Source organism: Syzygium oleosum, unplaced genomic scaffold (genome assembly GCF_021117445.2).
Source record: "Syzygium oleosum isolate NSW1041296 unplaced genomic scaffold, Sole_v2.1 Sole_v2.25, whole genome shotgun sequence".
NCBI classification, from domain to species: Eukaryota; Viridiplantae; Streptophyta; class Magnoliopsida; order Myrtales; family Myrtaceae; genus Syzygium; species Syzygium oleosum.
The window spans coordinates 1,355,512-1,374,861 of NW_026607509.1; the positions used below are offsets into that span (position 1 = coordinate 1,355,512).

The 19,350-nt window shown below is 41.1% G+C and overlaps 2 protein-coding genes across 5 annotated transcripts; one reads left to right on the plus strand and one right to left on the minus strand.

Moving 5' to 3' along the window:
• The first annotated feature begins 2,648 nt into the window (after positions 1-2,648).
• Positions 2,649-5,674, plus strand: LOC115674845 (FT-interacting protein 1). Of its 3 annotated transcripts, none has more exons than XM_030597361.2 (2): positions 2,649-2,950; positions 3,123-5,674. In XM_030597361.2, the coding sequence occupies exon 2, from the start codon at positions 3,175-3,177 to the stop codon at positions 5,563-5,565; it is 2,391 nt and encodes a 796-aa protein (XP_030453221.1). In that variant the 5' UTR covers positions 2,649-2,950; positions 3,123-3,174; the 3' UTR covers positions 5,566-5,674. The 3 variants fall into 3 exon arrangements, with proteins under 3 accessions (XP_030453221.1, XP_056158920.1, XP_030453218.1); XM_056302945.1 differs by having other exon boundaries at positions 2,650-2,950; positions 3,082-5,674; XM_030597358.2 differs by having other exon boundaries at positions 2,650-2,950; positions 3,093-5,674.
• A 2,334-nt stretch (positions 5,675-8,008) lies between these two features.
• On the minus strand, positions 8,009-15,281 carry LOC115674846 (bZIP transcription factor TGA10). 2 transcript variants are annotated; one of them, XM_056302947.1, is made up of 10 exons: positions 14,853-15,281; positions 14,592-14,695; positions 13,928-14,001; positions 13,675-13,803; positions 13,158-13,217; positions 12,991-13,068; positions 12,746-12,821; positions 12,273-12,544; positions 11,150-11,389; positions 8,009-8,680 (listed from the first exon to the last, which is right to left on the minus strand). In XM_056302947.1, the coding sequence occupies exons 1-10, from the start codon at positions 15,032-15,034 to the stop codon at positions 8,531-8,533; spliced, it is 1,365 nt and encodes a 454-aa protein (XP_056158922.1). In that variant the 5' UTR covers positions 15,035-15,281; the 3' UTR covers positions 8,009-8,530. The 2 variants fall into 2 exon arrangements, with proteins under 2 accessions (XP_056158922.1, XP_056158921.1); XM_056302946.1 differs by having other exon boundaries at positions 14,592-14,698.
• Positions 15,282-19,350: the final 4,069 nt, after the last annotated feature.

Below are 19,350 nucleotides of genomic sequence, written 5' to 3' on the forward strand. Positions count from 1 at the left end.
ATCGAAATATACACAAACTTTAAATTGCTTTTCTTTCTCGTATTTCTTTATCTTTGCTATTACTAGAATGAAGTGCGAAGTTCCTGGTTTGGAAGATTCGTGGCCATGAAAGAGACATGCTTGTCCTTTGTATTTGTCATTGAGGCAAGACGGTGTGCGCATGCATGTCAAAACCCACGTAGCGTGGGACCAACATTAAGCAGCAATACTCATAGGCTTAGTAACGAGAATTTCCCACATGCACGTGACTCGTGGAATTACACTTCTCGTAATCATTTCGATTACGATGTTATCTAAAGGGATAATGACACAAACAGTCCCTGAACTTTGGCTCAATATGCAATTTGATCCCTGAACTTTTAATTTGTTCAATGTAGTCCCTGAACTTTAACATAATATTCAATGTGGTCCATGAACTTTCAATTTGTTCAACTTGGTCCCTGAACTTTTAGTAAATGTTCAATTTAATCCCTGAACTATATGAAAATATACAATATAGTCCTTGAACTTGAATTAATGTAAGGACTACATTGAACATTTTTATAAAATTCAGGGACTATATTGAACATGTACCAAAAGTTCAGGGATCACATTGAACCAATTGAAAGTTCAGGGACCATATTGAGCATTGGGTAAAAGTTCAAGGACTACATTAAACAAATTAAAAGTTTAGGGATCAAATTGCACATTGAGTCAAAGTTCAAGGACCGTTTGTGTCATTTTCCCTTATCTAAACAAGGAAGAGTTTTCATTCGTTAGTTAAAATTTTCAAACATGATTTTAAAGCCAAATTATGTCCCTTTTGTGGGGAAATTGCTGACGTGGACACCGGCTGGCCGTCCTATGTGGCACGGCCGATGATAGTTTGGACAATTTTTTTTCAATTTATTAATTTTTTGAATTTTTTTATTTCTTCTTCTTTTTTCCTTTTCTTCTCTTTTCCTTTGTTTTTTTTCACTGCGACTGCCCACTAGGCGAGGGTTGCGAAGTCCTTGCTGGCCGCTGGTGAGGGTCATGGCCCTAGCCTAGCCTTGCCCAGATCTAGGTGAGGGCCATAGTGAAAGGAAAAATAAAAGGAAAGAAAACTAAATAAAAAATTTAGAATATTGGAGAAAATTGTCCATGTCAGCACCGGCTGTGCCATGTAGGACGGCCGGCGTTCACGTCATCAATAGCCGGATGGAGTGCATTGATAAATTGTCAAAATGTTTGGGACTAAATTGGTCAAATTAAAATATTTATAACTGAATCGATAGAATTACAATATGCTCAGTAATTTTTTGGTAATTATCCACCCGTAGGCCCACCCCAGTCAGCCAAATTTCCACATGCCACTATTAGTTCGGCCTGCACATGAGCTATTGAAATATTCCACATTTCTCGGCAATGGATTTCTATGTGTTCTTTATATACAGCATCGTTGCTGCTGAAGACTTGTTACATGGTCAAACCTTTGAAATCACGTCGGCCAAAAAAAAATGTACGGTCTCTGTAATTGCCCCAAACAAGCCGTTACAATATAATATGATCTTTGAGAGTATTGAGAGCCAGGTCTTCGATCCTCGACACTTTCGCTCACGCAATTGATATTGAGTAAGATACGACCGATTTTGTTGACCATCTCAACGGCGCAAAGATCATAATCCCCCACACACCACACATTCACATAAGAGGACTCGCATGCATTTCTATGGAAACATAAAATAAACCAAGCATCCTATTCGATATTGCCCTAATATGTTATAATTTTACTTGAAGGTGCTCGAGAGTTGAAGTTGCTACAAAAAGAGCCGTATCGATTCATATATCTGTAATAGATAGTTAAGGGTCAATTTATCCACACGTTCGAGTATTTCTGGCACTTATAAGTAGTCGAGCAATTCTTTTAGGTACGCTCAATGGTCTGTCGAAATCGTATGATCTGCACAATACAAAGCACTGTTTAAAATTTTGATGAGTATAACATTTAACTTTACTGATGAAGTATGGTTTACTGTGAAAAAATTAAATTTCAAAACTTCATGGGCCTGGTCATCATGGCCCGATAATCAGGGCTCTGGCCTTGAAGCATTGCAGGCCCAAGAAGCAACACGAATAACGTGGAAAGCATCTTTATTGGTAAGGGTCATGTACACAACTTAAGCTTTTTCTCTGTTACACCGAGCCCTTTGCTTTTCCTTAGCTGAAGTCTGTGCAAAAGGAGGAGAGCAAAAGCCACTTTCACAAACACTGTTCACTACAAATTTCTAAAAGCACCCATGTGTCCCTTCCTGAGAATCTCTTTTTCTTTGCTTAGACAAAGTCAAAAGGACTGGAGGTGTTAAAGATGGAGCCCTTAAAAAGCTTATGCTTTGAGAATATTGTTTTGGGAAAGCACAGAGCATCTACAAAAGCTTATGTGCCTAGTTGCTCTGCACTATATTCCCAGAAAGATCATCTTTGTTTCTTAGGTGGGGAATCCTTCCTTTTGCTTGGTTTCGGTGAGAAAGCAGGCTCACACAGGTTAATCAAATCAATTAGATTCGATTCTTCACAATAATCACAGCCACGTATTTGACTAATGGAAATTATTTGTACGAAGTTACGCGCTTCTGCCATGTTCATCAGCCCTAAACAAACAAATGCTCTGGGTACTAAAATGAAGAGGTTGATCACGTAGTGATCTTTCTCAAAAGAATGCTAAAGCAACTTAAAAAGTTGATATTGAGCTGGTAGTGCAGGTGACAGATGCTCAGCATCTTTGGCCTAAAGACAAAGTTGTCAAGCTCAACTCCCTGAATTGGAGAGCTTCATCCAATAAGTCTCTAAACCCCCAGAAGGCAGCAATTTCCCGACGCCGAAACCTCGAAAGACCTAGAGACTTGCAAGTTTAACATCTGCACATACAGACATGAGAATCTAATCTTTCCAGCAGCAATCTTTCGTGGGATATGGAAGCATACAATTGAAGGTAACAACTCTTACCCACGACTAGAGCGCTCTTTCTGTTGCTTGTTTGTATGTTTTCACGCTCACGTTTACTATTATATTAATGTTATCTTCTTCAGTTTTCATATGGTAAGGTAACTGATGAATCTTTAGTACTATTGTAGTTGCCTAACTTCAGCTAAATACGCCTCCAGCATCAGCAAGCTCTGAACTAGCAGTGGTTCTGTGGAAAAATATTACAGCACCATGACTACGCCAGTCCCTCCACACACCCAAGAAGATTATAAGTTGAAACACACGAAACCTCAGCTCGGGGAACGATGGCCACATGGAGGTGTCCGAGGTGGGGGCGGATGGATCACGAGCGAAAGAGCCTCAAGCACCTACGACCTTGTCGAACAGATGTATTATCTCTACGTGCGCGTCGTGAAAGCCAAGGATCTTCCCCCGAATCCTATCACAGGAAGCTGTGACCCATATGTCGAAGTGAAGCTCGGGAATTACAAAGGCAAGACGAGGCACTTTGAAAAGAGGGCAAACCCAGAATGGAAACAGGTTTTCGCCTTCTCCAAAGAAAAGATCCAGTCCTCGGTTCTTGAAGTATTCATCCGGGACAAAGAAATGGTCGGGCGAGATGATTACATAGGCAAGGTGGTGTTCGACATGAATGAAGTGCCGACTAGAGTTCCACCAGACAGTCCTCTGGCACCTCAGTGGTACAGGTTGGAAGATCGGCGAGGAGACACCAAGGTGAAAGGAGAAGTTATGCTTGCGGTTTGGATGGGAACGCAAGCTGACGAAGCCTTCCCTGAGGCCTGGCATTCAGATGCAGCATCAGTCCAAGGAGAGGGAGTATATAATATTCGGTCCAAGGTTTATGTTTCCCCTAAACTGTGGTATGTCAGGGTGAACGTGATCGAAGCTCAGGATGCGGAGGCCCATGACCGAGGCCAAGTGCCGCAAGCTTTTGTGAAAGCACAAGTCGGACACCAGATTCTCAAGACCAAGCTCTGTCCTAACAGGACGACAAATCCATTTTGGAACGAGGACCTGCTATTTGTTGCAGCAGAGCCTTTTGAAGAGCAGTTGGTGCTAACAGTTGAAAATAAAGTAACCCCTGCTAAGGATGAAGTCATGGGCAGATTGATATTGCCACTAACCATCTTCGAGAGGCGCCTGGATCACCGGCCAATTCATTCGCGCTGGTTCAACCTCGAGAAATTTGGTTTTGGTGCCCTGGAAGCAGATAAAAGGCACGAACTCAAGTTTTCAAGCAGGATACATCTGAGAGTCTGTCTTGAAGGTGCCTACCATGTGTTGGACGAGTCCACCATGTACATCAGCGACCAGCGGCCGACGGCACGACAGCTGTGGAAGCACCCTATTGGCATACTTGAAGTGGGTATTCTAAGCGCTCAAGGGCTTCTTCCCATGAAGACAAAGGACGGCCGAGGAACCACCGATGCCTACTGCGTTGCCAAGTACGGACAGAAGTGGGTGAGAACAAGGACTATCCTCGAGAGTTTGAGCCCGAAATGGAATGAGCAGTATACATGGGAGGTCTATGACCCCTGCACTGTGATCACACTGGGAGTTTTTGACAACTGCCACTTGGGTGGGAACGAGAAATCGGCAGGTGGTGGCGGGGCAAAAGCTGATTCAAGAATTGGGAAGGTAAGGATTCGGCTATCGACCCTCGAAACGGACCGAATATACACTCACTCCTATCCGCTGCTTGTCCTCCACCCGTCGGGGTTGAAGAAAATGGGAGAGCTCCAATTGGCGGTTCGATTCACCTCTCTTTCACTCGCGAATATGATCTACCTCTACATGCAACCTTTGTTGCCCAAGATGCACTATCTGCTTCCATTTACAGTTAACCAGCTCGACAGTTTGCGGTACCAGGCCATGAACATTGTAGCAGTGAGGCTTGGCAGGGCAGAGCCGCCACTCAGGAAGGAGGTGGTGGAGTACATGCTGGACGTGGATTCCCACATGTGGAGCATGAGAAGAAGCAAGGCTAACTTCTTCCGCATTGTCTCGCTCTTCTCCGGCGCCATATCTATGAGCAAGTGGCTAGGTGAAGTCCGCCACTGGAAGAACCCCGCCACGACAGTCCTGGTTCACGTCCTGTTCTTCATATTGATATGCTATCCGGAACTAATACTCCCCACGATTTTCCTGTACATGTTTCTGATCGGGATATGGAACTATAGATTCCGGCCAAGGCACCCGCCTCACATGGATCCAAAACTATCGTGGGCAGAAGCGGTCCATCCAGACGAGTTAGATGAAGAGTTCGATACTTTTCCTACATCCAAGCCTCAAGATGTGGTGAGGATGAGGTATGACAGGCTCAGGAGCGTGGCTGGGAGGATACAGACTGTGGTGGGCGACATGGCCACGCAAGGGGAAAGATTTCAGGCCCTTCTCAGCTGGAGAGACACAAGAGCGACCAGCCTCTTCATACTTTTCTGCCTCGTTGCAGCTGTGGCCCTCTACATAACTCCGTTTAAGATAGTGGCCTTGGTCGCGGGCATAGTCTGGCTTCGGCATCCAAGATTCAGGAGCAAGCTTCCTTCAATCCCCAGCAACTTCTTCAAGAGGTTGCCGTCTCGGGCTGACAGCATGCTCTGAGCTGAGGAGTTCACACACAAACAATCAGGGCCAGTAGTCCACATTTGTTATCTACTCCGATTCTATTTCGGAGTTGTACTTGTCCAGTTCATTACCAAAGTGTTTTCACGATATTCTGCTCCTCACTCCACAGTGCTTTAAAAACAAACGCATTAGCCCAGAAGTACGTATGCACCCTTCACTAATCTGTCTTACCATCAAAAGAACCATCCTAGAATCATAAAGTACAAAAAAAACCGCACGAATCTAATCAGGATGAATGCGGGGGCGTGATACGTATGACATGAGGTTGAGGGTAAGGAGAACATATAGATTACAACTTCATTTGAGAAAACCAAATGCGCCTACCAGCATCGATGACAGTGAATTTCATCCTTTCAGTACTCTACCTTCTACAAGCGGAACTTTGATAGTCTTTTTCGACATGCAATGCGATTTTTTGTGAAGAAAACCACATGTTCAGCAGGAAGACATTCGTCTACCAGAAATCCCATGACAAAATACAGATCCTCCTCTCCAAGATCCCAACCGCTTGTTATCATACAGTAAACGTAACGGTCTAAAAGTCCCTTACGGAGACGCATTCAAGAATCTCAAGATGGAAACTATTACCAACAAACGAAATCTTCTTCAGCTGGAGCTCGCTTGCTCCAGCATCCAAGTCGCTGTTCGGGCTGGCCTCCGCCGTCATTTCATTTGTCGGCAACCCTTGGCCGTCGTCGCCGCCGCAGCCGCCGTCTTTCACCGTTCGTTTCCGGTGAAACTTCGACGTTTGCGTCCTGGCAAGGGGGCGTACGGACGGGCTCGATGGCCGGCGTCGACTCTTGGGCTTAGAAAAAAGGACCATGTGTTCGTGGGCCGACCATGGATGCACTGTTGTCGGCCTGTACTGCTGCTATATGTAAGTGGGCTTTCTATTAACCAATTGTCAATTTATTTTCCCTCTCTTATAGCATTTGGAAATTTGTCTTTTGTATAACACCTAACACCTGAAATCTTTCAAAATATACATGAGTTCATATCTAAATTTTATTTTGTAATATTTAAATTTTAAACTAGTTTTTTTGTTCGTTTTCAAACTTTCGAAGAAAAAAGTGCGTCGGACCAAACGAGCAATAGAGGGAGATCATTGGGGTCCATAAAAATTATAGCATTCGAGGAATGTCATTGGTAAAGAATTTAATATCACATGTCTGTGGGGTTTCAGTAGATCTCGTATCGTATTCATGTATTCTCTCTCTTCCAATTTGCTTAAACTTTTGGGTTAGACATTTGAAAATGGTACCGGAGTCAGATTTCGCCGTAGATTTGCTTCGCGTGTAAGGCTTTCCATCCATCAACTCTACGTGTCATTATCAATCCAATTTGCACATGAGAGAAGGTATTAAAACATATCCCATTTCACATGTCTATGGGGTTTCGATGGATCTTATATTTATGCAATCCCCCTGCTTATCAGTTTAAGTTTTCGGTTTACACTTTCCTATAGTCATATTTGACACGAAAACCCACACAAGCAAGCGAAAATTAATGGAAAAAAAAAAGAAAATGACTTTGAAATCTCCTATCATTTTCCCTTGAAAATGAAAGGATTGGCAGAGCTGTCACGTTTCCATGAGTCTCCATTTGACTTTCTATATAGTATGTAAATATGACACCTAAATATTGTATGTAAGATAACTGCCCTTTTCTCTACCAGCTGCATCACCTAATAATGGAATCTTTAGTTGCATTATTTGTCCCAACAAGTCCATTTTCAGTTGCAGCACTTATCTACTGGACCAGCCAGCTTGTTGAGATCACCTAATCACCAAATCTAAGTTTTTCCTCGATGTCTGGCACGATGTTTGAATTTATCCTGTAGAAATAATGCATCTTCTTTAGATCTAATATTACCATATCCTGTAGAATAGTCCGGTGTAAATTTCCCCTAAAAAGGCCTCGTTAGTCAATCTCTTCTTTCAGATTTCTTATTCCTGCTCAAACGAGTTGGTTTTCAAGGAATTTAATTTGATATGCTGTCCGTGTAAAGTTTAGTTTACACATGCTAATCTCAAATTATTCCATGCATAAATGTAATTGGTATTCATCCAGATTGCCAGTGTATATACAAATTTTTTTGAATGATATATCTCCTCGATCCTAAAACACATATAAATTAGTGGGTCAAAGAAAATAATGGTTTTAGATGGAAGCTGTTGACTCTGCCTACATTGTTCACGGCCACATAAACTTTTTAAGGCCAATTAGACATATTGTCACAAAAGAAGTTTGTATCTAGACCTCTAAAATCCATGGTGAATGGCTTGTCTAGGCTAGAAACCAAAGATTGATGACTTAATCCGATTTTCATAATCGGTGGCATAACTCAGAGTTCGTAGGACAAAGAAACTTATTGGTATGAATATCCGAAGAAGTCATATCATATCATTTAGTAAATAAATTTTTATCAAATTTTGAACTATTTCTTATATAATCACCACGAAGAAGCATCAAGCATGCACATTGTCACAACACACAAAAACAATATGTCCATATGCTCTTGGCCTTGCATGCATTCTTCCTCAATGCCAGGGAGTGTCTTTCTAGCTCACACAAAACAAATAAAACAAACAAAGCGAAGAGAAAATTAGCCAAAAATCAATTTCTTCTTCAACCCCAATGTCCTATAATTTCTACCTTCCTTCTATTACTTAGATTGTCTACTTTTAGTCAGCAATGGCTGCGAAATCATTGCCACATTAGATTTACTTCCTCGTGAAGCAATAGGGCAAATAAAGAGGATGCAGCTGATTTCCCTTGCCTTAGAGTCAATTCTATATATCTATCATCTATGTATACATCTATTTCGCAACTGGAAGTAATTAAACATGGTTGTAACTGCTGACTAGGCATAACTTGGTGAGGTTGGTGGCAAGAGAGAAAAAGGGGACTCTACTAAAATATAGCTAGTGAAAGGTCTTCATCATTCTTGCCGTGGACGTGACAACCATAGGGAGCTGAGAGCTCGGAGGCGATGGAAGTACTCGGCGATCGCGAGGAAACACCTCGCGGCTTGGCGAGTCGTGAGAATTTGATGCAGCCGGTGAAGTGTCTGGTGCCTCAAGTTATCTGCCTGTAAGGAACACTTTTGTATTAGTGAATAGATAAACAAGATATGAACATTGTAGATGATAAGCTAGTTGGGTCGATTTGTATATCTCCGCTGTTCATGACCAACCTCTAAGGATCTCTTTTTCCCTTTATCTTTAACAATATGGATCTTACTATCCAAATACAATATTTGAATATCAATGGCTATATGCATCAAAGTAAGACAAAGTCTCGAAAGAGGGGTTGGTGGCAAGTTGGAATATTGTGCGGGAGTGTTATGATTGTAGGACATGCAAACCACCACCACTTTAGTCAAAATTTAAACACAAAAAAGAAGAAAAAAAGAATTTAGATCATAGTGGCTGGAATGATAGCACTAGAATGATGCATATTGACTTCAAGGGAGATTTGTGCCCTCTAGGTCAGTCTAGGCCCCGTCCAAACTACAAAGCGGTCAACTAATGAAAAATGACAAATGTACGTCCACGTCCATTAGTTCTTCCCTAAAACCATGATTGCTGTTCTTCCTGTAGTTATCAAGATTCTTTACCATAGTCGTCGAAAAAAGTCAAACTGTGGAAACGTGCACCTCTAAAAGAAAACCCCACTTCATCCACGAGTCCAGAACCAAAAGGGCACGAGGACAACGACACCCATGAAGAGCTCAGTCAAAAAGTTGGAAAAAGAGCACAACAATTCTCTAATCAAGTGAGAAATTGTATCTAGTGAAGGAGATTTGACTTTACCTTGAGTTGAAAGTTTTGTCGAAACTTAAGCTAGGGGGGTGGGGGGTGTGGGGGTGGCGTGGTGGGGCATGACCTCAATCAAATCGACATTTATCTCGTTGAAAATATTGCATTTGATTTACATGAGAATGCCAACTTACACCCACAAATTAGGGGGTGACGGCTGCCGTCCGTCGCCCTCAGGTTTGCACGTGATATCTAAGTTGACGTGTATTTTGTGTATTCTTCCGATGATTCCCGGCTCAAAGAAATTTTTTGTGATGAAGCAAAAAGACAGAAGATCGTTTAAATCTCATTCATGGCCGAGTGATTGATCTAATGATACACAAATGAATGGTCCATGTACATATATTCGTCAAAATTAATAGAACCAGAACAGCTGAATATGGCCCCGTTCAAAACAATTTAAAAAAATTAAAATAAAGGTGGTAAGAATGGGCATTAAACTAGATTAGATGTGCATGCGCGTTCGGATCTTAGTCTTGTTTGGAAAAATTAGGGCATGAAGGTGCGCAAGCTAGTCTCGAGAAGGGTCAAGAAGGGGGCCAGTTCATGCAAATTTGGTCCTCTCTATGTCCTTCAGGTCAACCGGTTACGACCGTGACATCAATATTGGGGTATCGAGGACATGGACATGGACGAAATTTGTGGGACATGGATCGTGGATCCACGTGGCTCACCCTCGGTAATACGTGGAGTGTCATGGGCATTCGTTAGTATCGCATTGAAGAAAACATAGATGATATACGTAATTGTATACAGAATAGTTATCGTATATAATACTTTCTTATGCTAGACATGAAAGGTATTTCATTTCTCAGACATTGGGTTTTTCTCTTTGTCGCTCTAGGATAATATCATCTCATCATCTACTGATTTGTATCCCCTAATGAAGTACATGCAACCTTAAATTTGGTAGTCGAGGTTATGGCACAAGGAATTATGTGCTTTTCTAGCCCTTTCTAGAATTGGATACAACTTTTTACTTATATTCAATAGACTACCCGTCGTGCATTTAACCCGTCAGTTCGGACAATCTTCTAGTCGGTCTTTTCAAATGATTTTGTATGGGGTTAAAACTTTTCTTTCGCATTGTCTTCTAGAGGAATAATGGGAGGAAGGAACTAAGAGAGAAGAGAGGCTTTTGACACACCCGTTTGGACGACTGCGCTCATCGCACCAAACTGATGAAACCTAATGATTGTCAACAACTTATTCCTATAATTGACTTAACCAAAAGCCACGCATATTTTTATTTTGCAGAAGATTCCTGAGGCTTGCACACTGTCGTATTATATGGCAGACATCTCATGCGTTGGAACAGAGACACAGAAATATAAAGTGCGGAAGATACGCTGTAACCAACCAGCATTCGGAGAGGGGTGGTCATGGAGTAGTTCAAAGGGTTGGGGTTGGTTTCCTATACCAAAACAGAAGCCATATCTTTTCTGATACTTATTCTCCTTGGGACCACCATAGAAATGCATGACATGATGGCTCGACAAAAGAATCGCTAGACTCGATCCTTTCTTTTACTAATGTGGCGGGCGGAATAAATCACAATTGAAAATGGGCAAGATCCATATTCTCGTAGTAGAGTTCAGTCTATATTGGTCGGAAAGATGGATTGGTCTAAGGCAAAACCTAGCTGAACAACCTTTTTTTGTGTTTAAATGCATGGTGAGAACATGGAAGCTACGAAAGTGCAGACAAATTAATTAAGGTGGACCGCAGTTAGGGCATACCTGTCTAACAAAACCTTCGACGGTAGAGAGCTTGTTCATGGCAACGGCCATCTGGCCCATGTAGTTGGCCATGTTAGGAGGAGAGAGCAATGAATCGGAAGCGATGGTCTCCGAGAGTGACTGGTTGAGGGCTTCAAGCCCTTGTGACAGAGCCTCCTCGGCCTCCTGCGTCGACTGTTGCAACCCGCATATCCCTAGTATTTGTTGCTCCGTCAAGGGCTCGATGTGGTTTAGTATAACCTGCAGTCAAATAGGTATGTGCATGAAATCACCGAAGGACTATAGTTACATAGATATTTGCATCTTTATATGCTTGATCGACTCATCCAGAATTTCAGTGAGAAATGTTATATTTAGATCCTCCGAGCATCTATTTTAAATTCTTTAGTGTTTCTTCAAACGTTTTAGAAATTCATCAGCAACAGCATCAAGGTTTTTTACTTCTTTTTCGAGGGCAAAGGGGGTTTATGCACTTGAAGACAAAGGAAAAGATGAACATGAGAACAAAATCCTTGTTGACATCAAAGAGAAGACTAGAGAATAGACGGACAATATCGGAGATGAAGATCTGCAACTCTCTGTCTTTCCCTTTCTAAGGCGACGAGCCTTACTTAGTAGTAAGGGACATCGCTTTATGAGAAGAAAACCTAACTTGGCCCTTTGGTAGAAAAAGCTTCACGAGGCCCTTTCGTCATTTATTTGATCTTCATGTAGACATCTTTTTCTAGCGATCACCAAATTTTTGCCCATGCATTGAAATGTCTTCTACACGTTGATGTTTCCCATACCTTCCTATAAATAGCTCCACTTTTATACAATACACCCACTCTATTTTAGGACCAAGAAAAAGTAAAAATCGTTTGAGATTTTAAAAAATCGACCAGAAACTTGCCTATCAGACTTATATATACGAACTGAAGTTTGGTAACTAAAGTGAAAAACTGTCAAAACTTTGAATTATCTTTTACGGTATAAACCCTAAAGGACCTATTTCAGATGAGATGAACATTTTGGGATTTGAAAATTCTAATCATGCTCATGAGAATAAAATCCATTTTTTTCTCATAAACACGTAGCAACAGACCAACAGTCTTATATCATAGTGAGGAAAAAATTAATATACCTTGATGAGCTCGGAAGGACGGAATCCGCCCATCCACATGAAGCATCGCTCAGCCGGGGTCTTCCACATTCCCGAAACGAGATGAAACACGTCCGATTTTGCCACCATGCTCTTGAGGTTGATCATCTCGTTGTAGTGAGCCAGCGTGTTGTCCACGAACAGCCGCAGCTCGTTCTCTGGCAGATGCTCCTGTACCGCCGCTCGGAGCTCGCACATGAGATGGTGGTGTTCTTCGACCCACCTCGCATACTCCATGTCGAACACCGCAGCATCTGCATCAAATTTTTTAACAACACACCTAAATGAAATACCGAAGTACAACTCCATGATGCAAATGAATGATAAGTGTCCATAGTTAGCTCCGTGTGATGTTCATTGGTTTGTATAGACAGAGTTCGCAAGCTACACCCAGTAAAATAAAATTCGGTCGTTATCTTCGGTGTGAAATCAGCCAAAGTGGTCAAGCATAATACCGGTGCTGATGTTGCTAATGCCCACTGGGAGGCCTTGTTCTCCTCCTAATACTGCTCCTCCTCCGACAAATATGCCCTAAGAACCAAAAAAGAACCTCCTCAGTTAGTCTCAGTCGCTTTTTCTCTTTTTTTTTCCTCCATTATTTTATTATGGGTGTTATATATTTCGCTGAGAGTTAAAAAGGAAGAACAAAAATGAGGTTTTTTTTAGGGGGGAAAATCATTTTTGTGATGAGAAATCTCACTTGGGATCGTGCTCTTTGCAGTTCTTGTTCCAGCTGTGAGAGCTTGATCCTACTTGTCTCTAGTTGCTGAATGTACGCCTAAGATTTGAACAAAAGAAGAAACAAACTTGAGCAACAACTTTTGTTTGATTCTCGAACTTGGAGTACATGAAATGAACCCGTGTCACCTTCTTCCTTAGCCTGCTTTTCCTCGCTGCCTCTCTATTCTGTGCGAGTCTCCTCAAGGTCTGCATGCAAACACAGTGTCATGAAAACTATTCATCCACTTATGACATATGTATCAGACCCATGAACAAATGGGGGACAAAAATTATTAATGCGAGAAATGTATAATAAGAGGAGATAAATAAATAACTGTTACAAAAAGTAAAATCATTTTACATGCCTTAGGATCAGGAGTTTTAGGACCTTCTTGTTGCTCTGAAGTGGACGTTGGGCCTTTGCGGTTCCCTTCACGCTGCCCCCACAACAAAGATCACATTACACCATTTTTTTTTAACAAAACAAGTTGATTATTAATATACAGTTCGGAATTAGAATAGTTAATCCTCATTTCCGACGCAGCCTAGCTAACTGTACTATTCTTTCCTCGATGAAAATTGATAAAATAGTCCCTTTCTATATTCAAGGACTTGGTGAAGTTATATAGATGTGATGTTGTTATTAATGGAATATATGTCCTACCTTGACATTGGTTTTGGGTGGTTCAGGAGGAGCAGATGCAACATCATTTCTCGCATTGGCTAACTCCACAGATGGCTCTGACGGTCTCTTCGAACCGCTTGCCTGCGGAGAGACCAATCCCATGTTAACCTATCAACAAATCCCATCTATAAAAATCAACAACTGGAGAAGAAGATGATGTAGCAGTGGCAGTGGTGATAAGGTAATGGACATTGGGTATTCTGATGATATACGATACGTGGGTTGATGTTACCTTTGGCGATGGGTCGACGTGCATAGGCTGAGATGGGAAAATGTTGAGAGTTGGAGGTCTCATCCCAGAATTCTCTGCACATAACACACATGTAATTACACAAACAATTATGACAAGCTTTACCCCTTATATCTTGGTAACTATGAGAGAGAGAGAGAGAGAGAGAATCATTGAAGGAGGACCCAGAAAGAGAGAGACCTCACGCATTTGGTAGCTCTCTGATAATCCAAACAGAAAAAAGGAGCAGGAACATCACAGCACGAAAAAGCACAACAACCCATGCCCATTCTTCGTTGCCTCAATTCATGAGCTTGGATTTGTTATGGGTGATGGACCCCAACTCACGAAATACCATGGAACTTTTGGCAACCAAAAGGGCCTTTTTTCTTTAAAGAAAAAGAAGCGTTTTGATTTTTTTTGTTTTTTATTTTCTTGCAGAATTGAGATCTTTTCTCGATCTTCTTTTTGGCAACGATTCGGTCAAAGGAAAAGTACCATCGGATTCAATCCGTTTGGGCATGGCATGCTTTTCTTGTGAACCAAATGGGGATACGATTATGAATTCTGCGATAGGGAATGAGATGATTGAAAAAAAGAAAAGATACCCCTTCAAAGTTTCTGTTTCTGTCAAAGAGAGAGAGAGAGAGAGAGAGAGAGAGCTCACGTTTTTTATCTTGAACAGTTTGGTCATGCCCATCGAGATAGAGAAAAAGGGCTTGATCCAGCTCGCCCAAGTCATAAGCTCCTCCTCCTCCACCCCCGTCTTTGCTTCTACCAACAACAAAAACATGTTCACCTCCGAAACAACGAAACCACTTGCACAGAAGCAAGAACACGAAAAATCTCAGCTTTCTTGAGGCAAAGGAGGAGATAAAAGGACACTAGGGTGAGAAAATGCTTCGTTGGGTAGTGACGAGTAAATTACAAGAAATTATTCGCGGTGATGGAGGATGATGGCGATGATTGCATCATTCCGTGTGAAACCTGCTGCTGCTGATGATGGTAGTGGTGATGGCCGTGATCTTGTATTTGATGCTGCTGATGCTGTTGCTGATACTCCAGTTGACTTGTGTGCTGGCTGGTGATGATGGCTTTATTGGCATCCATGGCCAAGAAAGAATAGAACACGCTCCTTTCTGAATGCAAATTTTGAGCTCTTTCTGCGACTAGCTGTCTCTCTCTAACTCACAACTTCATCTTTCTTCATCACCAAGACCTGCGATGACAAGTTTCTTGACAGAAACCATTAATGGCGAAGAGAGCTACTTCCTCTCACCCTCCTTTTGAATATCATTTCCTCCTCACTTTCGGCCCCTGTAATCAAGAGTCGGTTATAATCTGTAGGGGAGAGAGAGAGAGAAGAGGAAGAAGAAGATGAAGGAATTGAATGCGAAGAAACAAAAGACCAAGTCTCTTTTTATATTTTGAAGGGTTCTCACACTCTCTCCCTTAAGAGAAGCAGGCGGGCGCTTCTGTTCAGCAAGATTTTCAGACAAGGCGGTTCGATGAGATTATCTTTTTGGTCCTCTCTCTCTCTAAAATAAATACAACAGAAGACCAGGAGAAACCACTTTTCTTCGTCAAACAAGAGGAAAAGCACCTTGCGGGACAGGGTCCCCTTCAAATTGCTCATGGTTCCTTGTCCGAGCTTCTCATCATGCTCCAGTGAAGTTACCGAAAAGGGCCTCGTGAATGCAGGTAATTGCTATCGGCACTCTCTCTTGCAAGCGAGGAGAGCTTAGCCCAAAAGTTTTACCTACTATACCTGACCTGACATGATACCGTTGTCAGCGCATAACATAATATAAACACATGTTTTTGTTGGCCGTGAAGTGTTGTATGTCCACGAGGAATTTGGATTTGTTTCTTGGCGTGTTGGAGCAAGGTTTAGGGAAAAAAACTAATAACCCGTGCTTCTCAAACCTAAACATTAGAATTTGACCAGAAAAACATGCCTAAACATTTTTATTTTCAACTTATGACATGAAAGAACATGATAAGCTTCACGACCTCGACGGAAGGACGAAGGAGAAACATCGATTTTTCCTCTTCATGCGCAGTTGATTTATTACTTTATAGGTACTTCAACAACGCAAGGGAACGAGTTCGTACAATCGCCGCGTGTCGTTAAGGGAAAATTTCTAAAACTGACGGCTTAGGGCCATGAAATTGATTTATCGGGACTTCCGTGAAAGAGCGAGAGTTAGACGTTATTTATACCTTACTTTTCACTTAATTATCGCTTGCATATCTCCACTTTGGAAAATCCTAAAGATATACCTGAGCTTTATCCTTGGGGTCACTTTGCATACCTTCACATAAGTAAACTTTGTATCCTTATTTACGATAATGTCATTTTCTTTCCAAAAATAAGAAAAGTGTCAAAAAAGTCTTAAATTTTTTGCATTAGTGCCGATTGAGTCCTAAACCTTTTTTTGGTGTCAATTGAGTCCTAAACTTTTTGTTTTTGTGCCAATTCAGTCCTTCCGGCTAATTTTAGCCGGATTTTGATGACGTGGACGCTAGTCGCCGGCGTTGACGTGTACAACTTTTAATAATTTTTTTTTTTTACTTCTTTTTTTCTTTTCTTTTCTTTTTCTTTTTTTTTCCCTTCCCTCCCTCTTCCTCCAATTGGTCACCAGTCCGGCAATCGGCCAGAGGCCAAAGGCCAATGAGGTTGACCTCACCGGTCATTGGCGAGGCTCGCCCTCGCCAGCGACGACGAAGGCGAGCCTCGCCATGGCTGGGCGAGGCACGACCTGGCTAGATTTGGCGAGGTCGGGCCCCGTCCAACCGCCGGTGAGGCTCACTCGGCCCTCGCCAGAGGCCACGAGGTTGCGGCCTTCTCCCTCGCGGCCTCTTGCGAGGTCGAGCCTCGCCCATCACCGGTGAGGGTGAACCTCGCCAACCTAGCACAAGGCCACCCTCGCGACCATCCAGCGAGGGCAAGCCTCGCCAGTGGCCAACGTGGCTCATCAAAGGTCGACCTCATCGGCTTCTAGCCTCTGGTCGGTCGCCGGTTCAGCGACCGGCTAGAGGAAGAAGGAGGGGAGGGAAAAAAAAAAGAAAAGAAAAAAAAAGTAAAAATTCAAAAAATATTAAAATATTATTAAAAGTTGTACACGTCAGCATCGATCGTCGGCCGGCATCTACGTCAGCAAAATCCGAGCAAAATTAGCCGGAAGGATTGAATTGGCACAAAAACAAAATGTTTAAGACTCAATTGGCACCAAAAAAAGGTTTATGCCTCAATTGGCATCATTGCAAAAGGTTTATAACTTTTCTGACACTTTTCCCTTCAAAAAGTACATACCAAATTTTGAATTTTGACAGCTACCCAAAACACTCAAAACGAACTAGAGAGCAAACCACCCCAACACTTTGTGAGATGTTAAAATGAGTTTGCCATGAGAGGCGATTTGATCTTTTCAATGTGGAGTTTTGTTTAGGATTAAAAGTCATAATTGCACTTGAGATATGTAAATGGTCATTAAAGTCATTATTGCACTTACTTAAAATGCTGAAAATGAGTTGTTGACGAGGTCCAGTCTACCCAAAAGGTCCTAATTGCACTTTCCCAAAAACAAAATCATAGACTGGGTTTTAAGTCAATTAAATAAAAAAAAAAGAAAGAAAAGGATCAAAAAACGAAAACCCATTAAGAATATTACACGCTTCCTCCACTAATTTCTGAAAAATCAGGGGGCGAAGCCCCCGGAAATTAGTTTAATAAAATAATCCGGGAATTGAAAGGACTAATCTTAGGTTAATATTTATCAGAATCTATCATACGCTAAATGAAAATCCAATCAAGATGAAAGAACTTCAGGAAAAAAAAAACCAAATCAATTATTACAATATTTAATGCGATTACTCGTTCAAGTACGCAACGAATGCATACAACCAAATACGTTCGAATTGTTGAATCCAATCGGTCCAGCGGATTTAAAAAGTAAAACATAAAAATTTAAGGTTTTGGATTTGTTTTTTTTTTCCCATAAACTAAAGATGGTAACGGTTTGGATATAACAAAAATGTATGCTAGCAGTAAAAACAAACCCTAGTTTTCCCTTGTCCTTAAAAAAAAGGGTTAATACCACGAAAAACCCTGAACTGGTACACTTGTGACAGATTTACCCCAAACTATTTTTTTGACCATAAAAAACCCCAAACTGGTACATCTGTGACAATTTTACCCCGAACTATTTTTTTGACCACCAAAAACCCCAAACTGGTACACCTGTGACAATTTTACCCCGAACTATTTTTTTGACCACCAAAAACCCCAAACTGGTACACCTGTGACAATTTTACCCCGAACTAATTTTTTAATATTTTTTTTTTTTTCGAATTTTTTTAGTTTTTCTTTTCTTTTCTTTTTCCTTTCCTTTTCTCTTTTTTTTCCTTCATCTTCATTGGACCAACAATGGATTGTTATATTGTAATTGATACCACAATAACATGACACGTAACATAAATGCTACATTTTGACCCAAAAAAAAAACATAAACGCTAAATGAAAGACTTTCTTTTATATGCATGAATTTTCATGACAACCACTTTTTTCTACAATTAAATGTCTCACGTTTTATTTATTATATATTTCAAGTGATCATATTGATTTATGAATCGCCATGCACATATAATATCTCTCATCTTATATATAAAATATACTAATTTTGTAAATTAATCTGTTAAATTAAATTGGCAAGCAAGACGTATAGAAATTGTTGATTAGCTGTACTCCAAGCTTAGGTAACAAGCCTACGTTGGACCCCATCAGTTTGCCTATCCACTTGCACCCAAAAATAAGAAAGACACGACAACAATATAATGCATTTTTCGCGAGACATTTAAATGTAGAAAAAAGTGGTTGGCATGAAAATTCATGCATATAAAAGAAAGTCTTTCATTTAGCGTTTATGTTTTTTTTTTTGGGTCAAAATGTAGCATTTATGTTATGTGTCACGTTATTGTGGTATCAATTGCAATATAACAATCCATTGTTGGTCCAATGAAGATGAAGGAAAGAAAAAAAGAAAAGGAAAGGAAAAAGAAAAGAAAAGAAAAACTAAAAAAATTCGAAAAAAAAAAAAAATTTAAAAAATTAGTTCGGGGTAAAATTGTCACAGGTGTACCAGTTTGGGATTTTTGGTGGTCAAAAAAATAGTTCGGGATAAAATTATCACAAATGTATCAGTTTGGGGTTTTTTATGGTCAAAAAAATAGTTTGGGGTAAATCTGTCACAAGTGTACCAGTTCAGGGTTTTTCGTGGTATTAACCCTTAAAAAAAACATTAAACACAAAGGTTACAATACAAGCAGCTGTCTATTGAGTTAAAACGTTGACCATACCATACACGTGTCGCTATTACCTTCCAGAATTTTTCAGGGAAGTTGCTGTGTGCGTCCCCACACGGAGC